General features: G+C 47.3%; 1 protein-coding gene across 8 annotated transcripts in view; it reads left to right on the forward strand.

Annotated features, from left to right (window-relative positions):
• Window positions 1-13,507, forward strand: part of Armc9 (armadillo repeat containing 9) — a 120,056-nt gene that overhangs the window by 60,629 nt on the left and 45,920 nt on the right. For all 8 annotated transcript variants that reach the window (XM_090355024.1, XM_090355026.1, XM_090355023.1 and 5 more), the window contains 2 exons: window positions 2,874-2,964; window positions 8,005-8,060. In XM_090355024.1, the coding sequence (XP_090211150.1) occupies window positions 2,874-2,964; window positions 8,005-8,060 (147 nt within the window). The remainder of the gene's footprint in view (window positions 1-2,873; window positions 2,965-8,004; window positions 8,061-13,507) is intronic.

Below are 13,507 nucleotides of genomic sequence, written 5' to 3' on the forward strand. Positions count from 1 at the left end.
TGCCTTAAAAAACAATTAACCTAGGCTGAGAGTTTGGCCTAGTGGAAGAGTGCTTGCTTAGCATGCACAAAGACTCAGGTTCAATTCCTCAGCACCACATACATAGAAAAAGTTGGAAGTGGTGCTGTGGCTCAAGTGGTAGAGCTCTAGCCTTGAGAAAGACCAAGGACCATACTTAGGCTCTGAGTTCAAGCCCCAGGACTGGAAAAAAAATTAAAAATTTTTAAAAAAAGAACCCTCCCCCCAAACAAATAATATATATTATATAAAATTCTCAAGTGTCTAGAAGATATGTAGAAGACAAATGAATTTTATGTTGTTGGATCCCCTCATTCATATGTAGATATGCAATATCAGAACCACTGGCATCCCAGCATTCCAGAGAAGGGACACTCCTGTGTCTTGGCAGCGGTCTTTAACCACAGCTGCTTGTGAGTTCCTTATTCTCTTCCTGTGAACACACTGTTCTTATGTCCACGTGTTTGGCTGGTGAGTCCCAGTCAGAATCCTCTCCATATACATTGGCGTATTTTATTGAGGCCAGTTACCTCAAGTCACAAGTTACTACTGTCAGGATAATATAACATTGTTGTTTGTTTGAGACAGGGTTTCACTTTATAGCCAGGCTGGCCTTGAACTTGGGTCTTCCTCACCCTCAAGCCTTCTAGGTGCTAGAAATATAGGTATGAGCCACCACACCCACTAAAAGTTCTTTGTATTTTGTTTTCTTTTTGAGTTGCCACTTCTGTTATGTATTTATTTATTTGCCAGAATTGGGACTTGAACTCAGGGCCTGGGCACTCCTTGAGGTTTCTAAAGGCTAGCACTTTGCCACTTGAGCCACAACACGACTTCTGTTTTTTTCTGTGTATGTGGTACCAAGGAATTAAATCCAGGGCTTCGAGCATGCTAAGCAAAGCGCTCTACCACTAGGCCACTCTCCTGGCCACTTGTATAATTTAGATTAAACATCACCTACTATATTTGTTTTTTTAAAATAAGCAGAATTTCTTATTGGAGTGTCTTCTGTTAAAAGAAAAAGTAACTCCAAATACTCCTTCTAACTGTGAAAGTTTATTGTTTGTCTAAGTAACTGCTGAGCTAGAGCTCTGTGGAAGAGAACAAATGAGCATAAAAAGATCTATAAAGACACAAGCACATGCTGATGTAAACTCTGGAAGAAATCTGGGAGAGGGGCTGCAGGAATTCTTTGTCTCATTCCTCTGGTGAAAGTGCTAGAGATGTGGACATTCCTTGTGGTTCAAGTGATCCTGATCTTTAGCACACGGGGCAGGGGGGGAGGGTGCTCACATGTTTTGCTTAACAGCATTCTTCCTCGCTGGCCTTACAGAAACAATGAGATCCATTTCTGAGACAGAAAGGACAAGTCAGTTCCCTGGGCAGCCAAGGACCATGGCAAATTGATTCGTGACTGTGTCTCTGATAAGACAAGCTGGTCCCCAAGTGCTGGGGCACTGCAACCCACTCCTCTTTGAAACTCTCTGCTCTTAACTTAGTATTCTTAGTCCTTTCTCTCTTCCAGATCTGCTCACCCGTTTCTGCCTTGCAGTGCAGTGTCACCGAAGAACCTTGCTTATTCCCTTAGCTCAGCTGCCACAGCTCCACCAGACCAGTAGACACAGTTGCACCATGTACTGAGCATTTACGTTGTGCTGCCATTGGACCAGATACTTCATTTTTAGCTTGTGCCGGGAGTTTGGCCTAGTGGTAGAGTGCTTGCTTTGTATGCACAAAGACGGGTTCAATTCCTTGGTACCACATACATAGAGAAAAGCCAGAAGCGGGGCTGAGGCTCAAGTGGTAGAGCGCTAGCCTTGAACAAAGCCCAAGGACAGTGCTCAGGCCCTGAATTCAAGCCCCAGGACTGGCTTAAACACAGGACCTTGTGCTCATGGTTGGCTTTTTTGTTCAAAGTCAGTACTCTACAAAGTGAGCCACACCTCTACTTCAGGCTTTTTACTGGTTAATTAAGAGATAAAGGAAGTGGAGCTGTGTCTCAAGTGGTAGAATGCTAGCCTTGAGCGGGAGGGGGAGGGGAGAGAGGGAGAGAGAGATATTAATTCTGTTTCCTTTTGGTCCAAGAACGTGGCCTAGTGATAGAATGCTTGCCTCACATTCATGAAGCCCTGGGTTCGATTCCTCGGTACCACATACACAGAAAAAGCTGGAAGTAATGCTATGGCTCAAGTGGTAGAGTGCTAGCCTTGAGAAAAAAGCCAAGGACAGTGCTCAGGCCCTGAGTTCAAGCCCCAGGATTGTTTAAAAAAAGAGAGAGAGAGAGAAAATTTCACACACTTTTCTGCCTGGATTGACAGTGAACCTGGATCCCCAGATCTCAGCCTCCTGAGTAGCTAAGATTTCAGATATAAGCCACTAGTACCTCATCATTTTATAGTTGACAAAGCTGGCTGGGAGAAGTCAAGTGATTCAAGTGATAAAGGTGCCTGCCTAGACTTGTGAAGCTCTGAATTAAAATCCCAGCAACATACTGCATACTGCTACATATACAAAAAGAAACTGATTGAGCCAAGCGCCAGTGGCCCATACCTGTAATTCTAGCTACTTGGGAGCTGAGATCTGAGGGTTGCAATTAGCCACCAGAAAACCAGAAGTAGAACTGTAGCTCAAGTGGGAGAATGCTATCCTTGGGCCAAAAGAGCTCAGAGACAGTGCCCAGGGCCAGTGTGCATGTACACACACACACACACACAGAGCATATAATATTAAGCTTCATATTTTCTTCGTTTATACATATTCCCCCTTCAAAAAAAGAAAGAAAATATAATCTGCCTCCCTAAAATGTAGTGAGTCCCTCTGAAACATTGTGTGTTAATTGTTCCCTCTTGCTTCAGGGAATGGAAGACATACTTCGATGCTTCATCAAAGAAGGCAATGCAGAGATGGTCCGCCAGATAGAATTCATCATCAAGCAGCTCAATTCCGGTGAGTGCAATCAAGAATCAGATGTGCTTTTCCAATGGCTGGCTCATGCTCCTGTTAGAAAGATGCCTGGCCTTCCACCGGGCACTTGGGCTGACCCCAGTCAGTGCAGAGGCCTCTAGGGAAGTCGGCAAGCCCAGGAAAACTCCCAACCGAGAGTCCAACCAGGTGCTCAAGGTCAGAGTGTCCAAACACTAATGATGTCTTATCACACAGTACATCTGTTATCACACCATAGTGCAGTCAACAAAAAGGAGTTCAAAGCAATTTCTGACGCTTTACCTACCTTGTAAGTTCTTTACGGGTCCCTCCCTTCCTCCTTCAAAGTCCTGCCCAACCCAGAAAGATGACTTCCCTGGGTCCTGAGGCCAGATGCCACCAACTGTAAAATTCTAATACATTGACCTGGTCACTTACTCCCTGGGCAGCCACGGGGGAGGCATTGTGGTCCCCTTTCTAGCACCTTCCTTCAGTACCACAACACACCTTTCATAATAAGCAGGAAAGGATCTGGGGTGCCTCAGGGAAGGGGAGTGGGGACCCTGCCTATCCCAGCCTCTGGGGACCATGTTTGTTACCTCTTTCTCCAATAGGGCATATGCACAAAAGCTGACCTGATGGAAAGTCCTAATTTAAATGTCTTCATCTTGCCTCACAAGTCAGTCTTGTGGCCAGTGCCAAGCCAGAAAATACCAGAAGCTCACGGGCCTGGCTTGTATGCCTGGGGCCTGGCTTGGGCTGTCCCCACACCTACTAGTGGAGTTCCTCTCACTGTAGGACAGAGCTCTGAAGTTCCCAGAGAGTCCAACAGGCAGTGAGTGGGACACCGTGTGTGCCACAGGAAAGAGAAGGTGCCAGGGACTGGTGCCAGAGGCAGCAGGGACGAGCAGCCAGGGAGCTGAAACCTTTAGGCAGCATTCCTCTGCAGCTCAGGTCCAAGTTCAGATGCCATCTTCTCAAGGCTGCTCTGTGCATTCCAGCTTATTGAGAACACCCAAATCCAGTTGTTTGCTATCTCTCCTGCCACGCAGCCATGATGCAGGATGCAGGCCCATCGGCACTCTGACTCGAGCCTTGCCCTAACCTTCCCTTGGAACAGCACACCAAAGCCGATGAGGGAGGATAGGAAGAGCTTTGTACACTGGAGTGTTCTAGAAGGCGAAGAAATAACTACTTCATCTTCATTCATTTATGCTTGTACTGGGGCCTGAACTCAGGGCGAGGGCACTCTCCCCTGGCTTCTTCACTCAACACTGGTACTCTACCACTTGAGCCACACATGATTAATGACTTTTCTATATTGGCTGGCTTCAAATTGCAATCCTCTGGGCATTAGCCTCCTGGGTGGCAAGGATTGGCACCCAGCATGAGATCCTTTTTCAAAAAGAGGCCAAGAGTATTTCTTTTTCATCTCAAGTCCCCTAGGTGACACGTTTTCCATAGGACAGAGGTGAGACCCCAGAGTTAACCTAGAATGTGCTGCTTGGAAATAAGATTTGGGAGTTATACCCCCCTTAGGGTATGTGTCATCGAAGTAGAGCTGTAGCGAGTATGGGATCCATCTTTATTGTCATGTGGAAGCTATGAGCAGGTATAACCTAGCACCACTAGCTTGCGATGCATCATGTCGCTCGCCATCACCTTTGGGTGAAGTACTGGCTTTCCTTTTTTGGTCTGTTGTAGGTTTTGAACTCGGGGCCTGGGCACTGTTCCTGAGCTTAAAAAGCTCAAGGCTAGGGGCCGGGAGTTTGGCCTAGTGGTTAAAGTGCTTGCCTAGCATGCATGAAGACCCGGGTTCGATTCCTCGGTACCACATACATACAAAAAAGCCAGAAGTGGTGCTGAGGCTCAAGTGGTAGAGCTCTAGCCTTGAGAAAGCCCAAGGACAGTGCTCAGGCCCTGAGCTCAAGCCCAGGACTGGCAAAAAAAAAAAAAAAAGCTCAAGGCTATTGCTTTACCACTTGGAACCACAGCTGTACTTATGGTTTTGTGGGGGATTTTTTTGCTTTTTGTTGTTTGTTTGTTTGTTTTTTTCCTGGTGGTTAATTGGAGATAAAAGTCACATGGATTTTCCTGCCTGGACTGGCTCAGAACTATAATCCTCAGCTCTCAGCTTCTGAGTGGCTTGGATTACAGGCTAGGCCCAGCAGGACTGGCTTGTTTTGTTTGGGTAGACATTCAAACTGAATGTCAGTCTCCAGAACTATTTTCCAATGAAGTTTTAAGATCTCAAAGGAGAAAGTTAGGCCGGGAGTGTGACCTAGCAATGGAGTGTTTGCCCAGCATGCATGAAGTACTGGATTCGATTCCTCAGTACCACATGCACAGAAAAAGCCAGAAGTAGAGCTGGAAGTGGTAGAGTGCTAGCCTTGATAAAGCTCAAGTGCTCAGGCCCTGAGTCCAAGCCCTAGGACTAGCAAAAAGAAAGTTACAGGAATATTTTAGGGGTTCTATCCCTAAAAGCTGAGTAGGAGCGGACAGCTGATAAAGCCTTTGAGAAAATTCCAGCCTCAACCAGTGACAGTGATCAACCAGTGACAGCAGTGTTGGCAGGAAGGCTTGACCCTAGCCCGGGCCCAGGCAGCACTTGCAGTCCTTAGCAAGGGGGGCAGCACATTCCAGCTGGGCACACGCCAGCCTGGCACACTGCGGAGGCAGCTGTCCAGGAAAGGGAGCTGAGGTAGGACTAGATTGTCCTGGCAGTGTGAAGACTGAGCAGGTGGAGGGTTTGTGGTATCAGGCAGAGGGAAGGTGGGGAAGGCATTCAGAGGTGCCCAGTGTGGCAGTCCACATGTAAACATAAGGGGCTATCATTGGTGACCTTGATGGTACCTCTATTTTGAAGAGCATTTTCAGAAGGCTGACTGGAGTGTGCTATTCATGGCAAAGAAGACAGGTTAAAGAAATGAAACCTCGGGCCGGGAGTTTGGCCTAGTGGTAGAGTGCTTGCCTAGCATGCACGAACACCTGGGTTCGATTCCTCGGTACCACATACATAGAAAAAAAGCCGGAAGTGGTGCTGAGGCTCAAGTGATTAAGTGTTAGCCTTGAGAAAGTCCAAGGACAGTGCTCAGACCCTGAGCCCAAGCCCAGGACTGGCAAAAAAAAAAAAAGAAAAGAAACCTCAGCCCACATACAGATGCCACATTGGCTTAGTCTGCAGAGTCACTGTGAACCAGCTGGCATATGGCAGCCATGTGGGCCAGGATGGGTGTGAAGGCAGGTGAGCCAGGGTGAGGACCGGCTTCCCTGTGTGCTGGTCTGGCACCAATGGCGTCCCTATAAGGTGAAGCTGTGACTCCCTCCCCACAGGGTTCACAAGGGAGAAGGTGCCTCTGCCAGTCCCCTCTAGCTGAGCTTCCTGTATGAGTCGTATTCAAGCTTTCCTGACCTTCATGCCTTGTGTTCAAGAAATGTATGCTAAAAGCCAGAAGTGAGGGTGTAGCTCAGGTAGTAGAATGCCAGCCTTGCCTTGAGCAAACAAGCAAGAGTACAAGGCCCTAAGTTCAAGCTCTGATATTATCAATGGAAAGTCAGAGACAGAAACAGAGAGACAGAGAAGTGCTAAGAAGATTCAGTGGGGACCTAGGGAGGAAAGAGTCCAGTTCTCTGTCCAGGGTCAGGACAATCTTGAGAGGGGGGGTACCTGAAGGTCACCCACTGGTCACAGTGGACTGAACTGTGGGAATTGGAGGTGAGACGCATGATGCAGGGGTAATGGTAGTGATGGTGTTAGGGGATGCTCCAAAAGAGACCACAACCCACATCTGTGTGATAGTTACTGTGTACCTAGGCTGGCCACTATATCTCTGTTGTATTATAATCATTCAACAACCCCAAGAAGTAAGTAATACGGACTCTATGTGACAGTTAAAGGAAACTGCTCACTACCCAGGTATGTACATGTACATACTATGAAGAACTTAGGCTCATGTGCAGACTCCAAAGATATCATGATGCAGATCAGAGCCTTTGAGACCCTTTCCTGCCATGGCCACAACCCTGCCACCACTCAGAAGTCAATGCAGTTTAGAAACTGACTTGACTTAATCTCAGCTTTGCACACACATGCAGTAGGACCACAAATGAGTCCCTCCATTGTTGCCTATAAAATGGGGGTGACAGACAACAAAGCCATTCATCAGGACTGATCGAGTGAAATTAATACCCCTGCCCATGCCCAGCAGGATGCCCAGGAGTGAAGAGCAGTTTGCTTTCCTTCTCTGAAGGCCCTTCAACCACACTGTGTCTCTCTGCCTGTTCCTTTTCTAAGTGGGTGTCTAACATTTCCCCATGCTAGTATAAATCTCCTCTGTTAAAAAGATTTATGGGGCCGGGAGCTTGGCCTAGTGGTTAAAGTGCTTGCCTAGCCTGCACGAAGACCCGGGTTCGATTCCTCGGTACCACATACATAGAAAAAAGCCAGAAGTGGTACTGAGGCTCAAGTGGTAGAGCTCTAGCCTTGAGAAAGTCCAAGGAGAGTGCTCAGACCCTGAGCTCAAGCCCAGGACTGGCAAAAATAAAAAAAATAAAAAAACTCTCTTAAGTTTGATAGCAAACTGTGGTTAAAATGGCCATGCTTACAAGTGGTTAAGAGTGTTAAGGCCGGGAGTTTGGCCTAGTGGTTAAAGTGCTTGCCTAGCATGCACGAAGACCCGGGTTCAATTCCTTGGTACCACATACATAGAAAAAAGCCGGAAGTGGTGCTGAGGCTCAAGTGGTAGAGCTCTAGCCTTGAGAAAGTCCAAGGACAGTGCTCAGACCCTGAGCTCAAGCCCAGGACTGGCAAAAAAAAAAAAAAGAGTGTTAAAGCTGAGTATAGTAGCACAGGCCTATAATCCCAGCACTTGGTAAACTAGGCAGGAAGATCTCAAGTTCAAGATCAACCTTGAAGTTAAAGAAAAAGTACCAAGTGGTCATGATCAGGAGTGGTGGAAGTGTGACAATTTTGAAGTCACTTCCCTGGGTGTCTCTTCCTGGCTGACAGTGTGATGGCCAAGCCTGCTACTTTGTAGGACTTCACTGACTGCCTCTCCTTTCCAGAAGAGCTGCTGGATGGTGTTCTGGAGTCTGATGATGATGAAGACGAAGATGGTGAAGTAAGTTGGAGGCTCTGCGCAGCCCCTTGTCTCTTTCCCTGGAGCCTGGAGCAGTCCAGTCACCAGTGCAGGGGGGGTTCTTCCATGCTGGTCCTCACTGGTCTGGGCACCCTGAAGCTCAGCTGGTAGCACTCCTGGGACTCCTGCATGGGGTCCCTGGTTGGTGTCCAGTGACCAGGATGGACCACCTCCTCCAGTGCCTGTTTTCATTTGATGGTCTGTCTAACCTGGATTGATGGCTGCATTCCCAGGTTGAGAAAGTGGAAGCTTCCAGCACTTTTTTTTTTTTTTTTTTTTTTAGTGTGGGTCATAGGGCTTGAACGTGGTCTGGATGCTGTCCCTGAGCTCTTCAGCTCAAGGCTACTGCCCTACCCTTGATCCAAGCCCCACTTCCCATTTTCTAGAGGTTAAGTGAAGATGAGAGTCTCAGGTCCTTTTGTGCTCAGGCTGGCTTTGAACTTTGATCCTCAGATTTCAGCCTCCTGAGTAGCTAGGATTACAGGCGAAGCTTCCAGCATCTGTGGGCTCAGCAGTCTTAGAACTTCTGCTGTATTCTGCTTAAAACACATCAGAGCCCTGCCCTGACTAGGGGGGAACCAGGTTCTACCTGCCTTGGAAGGAGCAGTGGGAGGTTCAGGGTGGCCAGATGGAGTGCCCATGTCCCAGATTCTGCCACCCCTGCACACGCTTGTGTGTGCATGCTGGCCTCATCGACTTGTGGGGGGAAGCCTTGGGCAGAGGGGTCCTGGGATTGGTTCAGAGCTGGCAGAACCTACCACATTACTGTGCTCTTTCCCTCTGTTAGCCTTTTGATAAGGTTATGTCAGTGAGAAACAACCTCCCAGGCTCTTAGGCAGAGATTCCAAAGTTTATTATAGTCTCAGCGTGGTGTTCGGGACCACAAGCAGGTATGTTCCCAGATGATGGCACGTGCTGCTTCTGGTTGACACCCTGTCCTCACCTGTCTCTTCCTCATACATGGTGCGCTTTCCCTCAAGAAGAGGCTTCCTCCCCTCCTCCAGTCCTGGGGTTTGAACTCAGACTGGGGACACTGTCTCAGGCTTAAGGCTCGAGCTCTACCACTTGAGTCACAGCTTCATTTCTGGCTTTTTGAGGGTGTTTAATTAGAATAAAAAAGTTTCAGAGGCTTTCCTGCCTGGTCTGGCTTCAAACTGCAATCCTCAGATCTCAGCCTCCCCCAGCCTAGGATGACAGGCGTGAGCTACTGGCGCTGGGATATAAGGGGCTTCTTTTATTTGGAGGAACATTCACTCCAAATGTTGTGGAAAGCTGTGTTTTATTTGTAGTTGCAGTCTGTCTGGTAAACTAAATGTGGGGTTTCATGCTGGCATCAGATGGAGAAGTACTTGTCCAAGAGCCCTCCTTCCCCTCCCCCCGCCCTTCCACACACACACTGTGCTGGCTCTGAGTGGGCTCTGAAGTAGCCTTCCTGGGCTACCATTTCCTTCCTGGGCTGCAGGTGGCAGCAGTGGATGCCCCTGTGTGGTGGGCAGACCTTGACCTCTAGCCTTTAAGGACTCTGGTAAGGGAGCTACTCTGGGTCACAGAGACAGAGAGCAAGGTAGGCAATGCAGCTGAGAAAGCGGGGAAGAGGGGACAGACTTTTTTTCTTTTCTTTTTTTTTGTGGGTCATGGGGCTTGAACTCATGGGCTCTGTCCCTGAGCTCTTCAGCTCAAAGTTACTGCCCTACCCCTTGAGCCACAGCCCCACTTCCCATTTTCTAGAGGTTAATTGGAGATAAGAATCTCAGGTCCGGGCCGGGAGTTTGGCCTAGTGGTTAAAGTGCTTGCCTAGCATGCATGAAGACCCGGGTTCGATTCCTCGGTACCACATACATAGAAAAAAACCGGAAGTGGTGCTGAGGCTCAAGTGGTAGAGCTCTAGCCTTGAGAAAGTCCAAGGACAATGCTCAGGCCCTGAGCTCAAGCCCAGGACTGGCAAAAAGAAAAAAAAGAGTCTCAGGTCCTTTTGTGCCCGGGCTGGCTTTGAGCCTTGATTCTCAGATCTCAGCCACCTGAGTAGCTAGGATTACAGGCGTGAGCTACCACACCCGGCTGTGGGGGGCAGACTTTTCTGTACAGGTGGATTAGAAGTTTATGCTTGGCAGGCATGCAATTTGTTTCAACACAGAATAGCTGTGTTCCCCTAAAACTGTTTGTGGACACTGGAAATTAGTGTTATATAATTTCAAATGTCATTAAATTCTTTTTTTTTTTTCAAATATTAAGAACACAAAACTCATTGTTAGCCCACAGGCCAAATAGAAATTCATCTGTGCCCAGAGGCCATCACTAACCAGCCCTTAAGATAGAAATAGCCGATCTGCTCTTGACTGTAAAAAGACACCACTTTTGTGCCTGGCCCTTCACCACTTCTGAATTATATGTTATATATTAACTATTTGCTTCCAGTAACTTTTGTCACCCTGTCTAAAAGTTCCTCTCAAGATCTATTTTTCCCCCTTTCCATGTAATTCTTTTGGAAATTTTAGTTGGCTTTGGGGGTTTTTTGACTTTCCTTGTTTGTTTGTTTGTTTGTCTGTCAGTTGTGAGGTTTGAATTCAAGGCCTAGGTGCTGGCCCTGAATTCTTGCTCGAGGCTAACTAGCTCTACCACTTGGGTCACACTGCTACTTCTGGTTATTGAGTGGTTAATTGGAGATGAGAGTCTCACAAGGACTTTCTGGCCCAAACTGGCTTCCAGTCGTGATCCTCAGATCTCAGCCTCCTGAGTAGCTAGGGTTACAGGTGTGAGTCACCCAGCGCCCAGATCTGGTTTTGACTTTTTGATACAGATTTCCTATTCTTCTGTAGTTCAGGCTTACTGGGATCCTCCTGCCCCAGCCTCCCATGTCTGGGACTACACTTACTGCTCACTACACCTAGCTTGCTTTATTTTTGTTATTAACCCTTCTGTTGTTTTAGCTTAAGGAAAATTTTTTTGTTCCCTCTCCCACCATTAATGATGGCAATTCAGTATGTGGAAATTTCTCTTTGGAAGTAACTAGAACCATCATTGAAGTCTTTCATTTCTCCAGACTTGTGGCTACTCTATGCAGAGATTTGAAAATGTTTACAGGGAAACAAATTTTGAGCCAATTATTAAAGAGGTTTAGTGGGAAGATGGAAGGACAAACTGCCTGTGACACACTCAGGTCATGGGTGATTCTGCTGCAGAATGTGAGTCCCTGGATCTCAGCTACATCCTCGTGGTTCCGCTCAGCTTTTGCCAGGGGCAGGCATTACTGTATAACCGTCCGCTAAAATTGATAGATGCAAAAGGAAAGTCAACAAAAACCTTTGGAGTAGTAATACCGTTGACACCTCTCAAAGTGACGGTAGAATACTTGTCAGGGCATTTTACCATTGTATAATTTTTTTCCTGGTACAAGGGGCTTGAACTCAGGGCCTTGGCTTGTTCACTCATGTCTAGAGCTCTACCATGTGAACTATATCTCCAGTCTGGCATTTTGCTGGCTAGAGATAAGAGCCTCACAGACTTACCTGCCTGACCTCAATCTTCAGATCTCCTGGGTAGTTAGTATTAACATATACATGAGCCACTGATGCCGTTAATGTGTGTGTGTGTGTGTGCGCGCGTGCGCGCATCATGGGGCTTGAACTCAGCCTGGGCACCGTCCCTGATCTCTTCAGGCCAAGGCTACTGCCCTACCCTGGAGCCAAGCCCCACTTCCTGTTTTCTAGAGGTTAATTGCAGATAAGAGTCTCAGGTCCTTTAGTGCCCAGGCTGGCTTTGAACCTCGAGCCTCAGATCTCAGCCTTCTGAGTAGCTAAGATTACAGGTGTGAACTACCATGCCCCGCGCCAGCACAGTTCATTTTTTTTTTAAACACTTAGTTACAAAACACAAATCACTGTTCTCAGTTGTCTACTTAGGGACATGGCTATGTAGCATGAACCAGAGACGGGGGGGAGGGGGAGGGCTCATGCTCCCCTCATCCCACACAGGGGCCTCATGCTCCCTTGCCTCACACTGGAGACTCGAGCTCCCCTCGCTCACACTAGGCTGAGTGTACACTCATACAGCCACCACCCCTGCTCTGGAAAGACCCCAGATGCATGATCTAGGTTTTCTCTCCCATTTCTGAAAATACAATAGCTTTGTGTGTTAAAAAGCCAGTTATGTCTGAGTATCAAGCCATTTGTGCTAAAGTTTAAAAAACAGTAGAAGGCCCGAGAGTTTGGTCTAGTGGCAGAGTACTTGCCTAGCATACACAAAAACCCGGATTTGATTCCTTGGTACCACATACATAGAAAAAGCCAGAAGTGGCACTGTGGCTCAAGTGGTAGAGGGACTGGCAAAAAAAACAAAAAACCCACAGTAGAGCTCAGCAAGGTGAAGTGGTATATGCCTGTACTAGTCGCACTCAGGGCCAATACACAGGATCATCATGGGTCTGAGACCAGCTTCGGCTACAGTGAGGTCCTTTTTCTTTTTTTTAAAGGATGGGTGAAGTGAGGTTGAGAGCGATGGAAGGGTGACATTGATCAAGATGCTTTGTCCTGGAAAACTGACCGTTTGAATTAAAACGCCTTTGTACAATAACTTAAAGATAATGTTTAACAACTTAAAAATAAATATACTACCAGAAATGTATCTTGTGATTTATAGGCCTTCTAGGGTTTAATGGGAACTGCAAAAAAAACGGTCAAGTTACTGTGAATAGGATTTAAAACAAAGTAAACAGAACGGTGTTGGGCGGTGGATTGCAGATGTGCGCGGGTAGCACAGGCAGGCAGGGGGTGTGGAGGGCGACGCCCTTGATGTTGACTTTAGGAGCTATAGTGGGGAGTAAGAAAGAGGAAGTATGAGAAAGGAGAGTAACAACAGGCCTGGGTCTTCCTTGTGAGAAGTGAACACAGGACGGTGGTGTGAGGGCCTGGAAGCCAGCTGCCACTGCATTTTTACACTGATGGTGTAAAAGCCAGTGTGGTAAGCGAGGTACTACACAGATACCCACTATGCAGGACAGGAGGCATACAGGGATGCAAGAGGTGAATTTTTTTTTTTTTTTTTGCCAGTCCTGGGGCTTGAACTCAAGGCCTGGGCACTGTCCTTGAACTTTCTTAAGGCTAGTTCTCTACCACTGCAACCACAGCACCACTTCCAGCTTTTTTTTTCTGTGCATGTGGTACCGACGAATTGAACCCAGGGTTTTGTGCATGCTAGGCAAGCACTCTGTGGCCCTGAAAGTCAAACTTTTCTTTGGCTCAAGACAGCCACTGGCATCTATAATCCTAGCTTCTTAGGAGGCTGAGATCTGAGGATTTCTATTTTAAGCCAGCCTTGGCAGCAAAGTCCATGAGAGTCCTATCTCCAAATAACTAGCAAAAAGCCAGAAGTAGAAGTATGGGTCAAGTGATAGAGCACCAGCCTTAAGAAATATAAAAACTAAGGGACAGCAC

This window comes from Megascapheus bottae, chromosome 21 (assembly GCF_031878675.1).
Source record: "Megascapheus bottae isolate mThoBot1 chromosome 21, mThoBot2.hap1, whole genome shotgun sequence".
Taxonomy (NCBI): domain Eukaryota; kingdom Metazoa; phylum Chordata; class Mammalia; order Rodentia; family Geomyidae; genus Megascapheus; species Megascapheus bottae.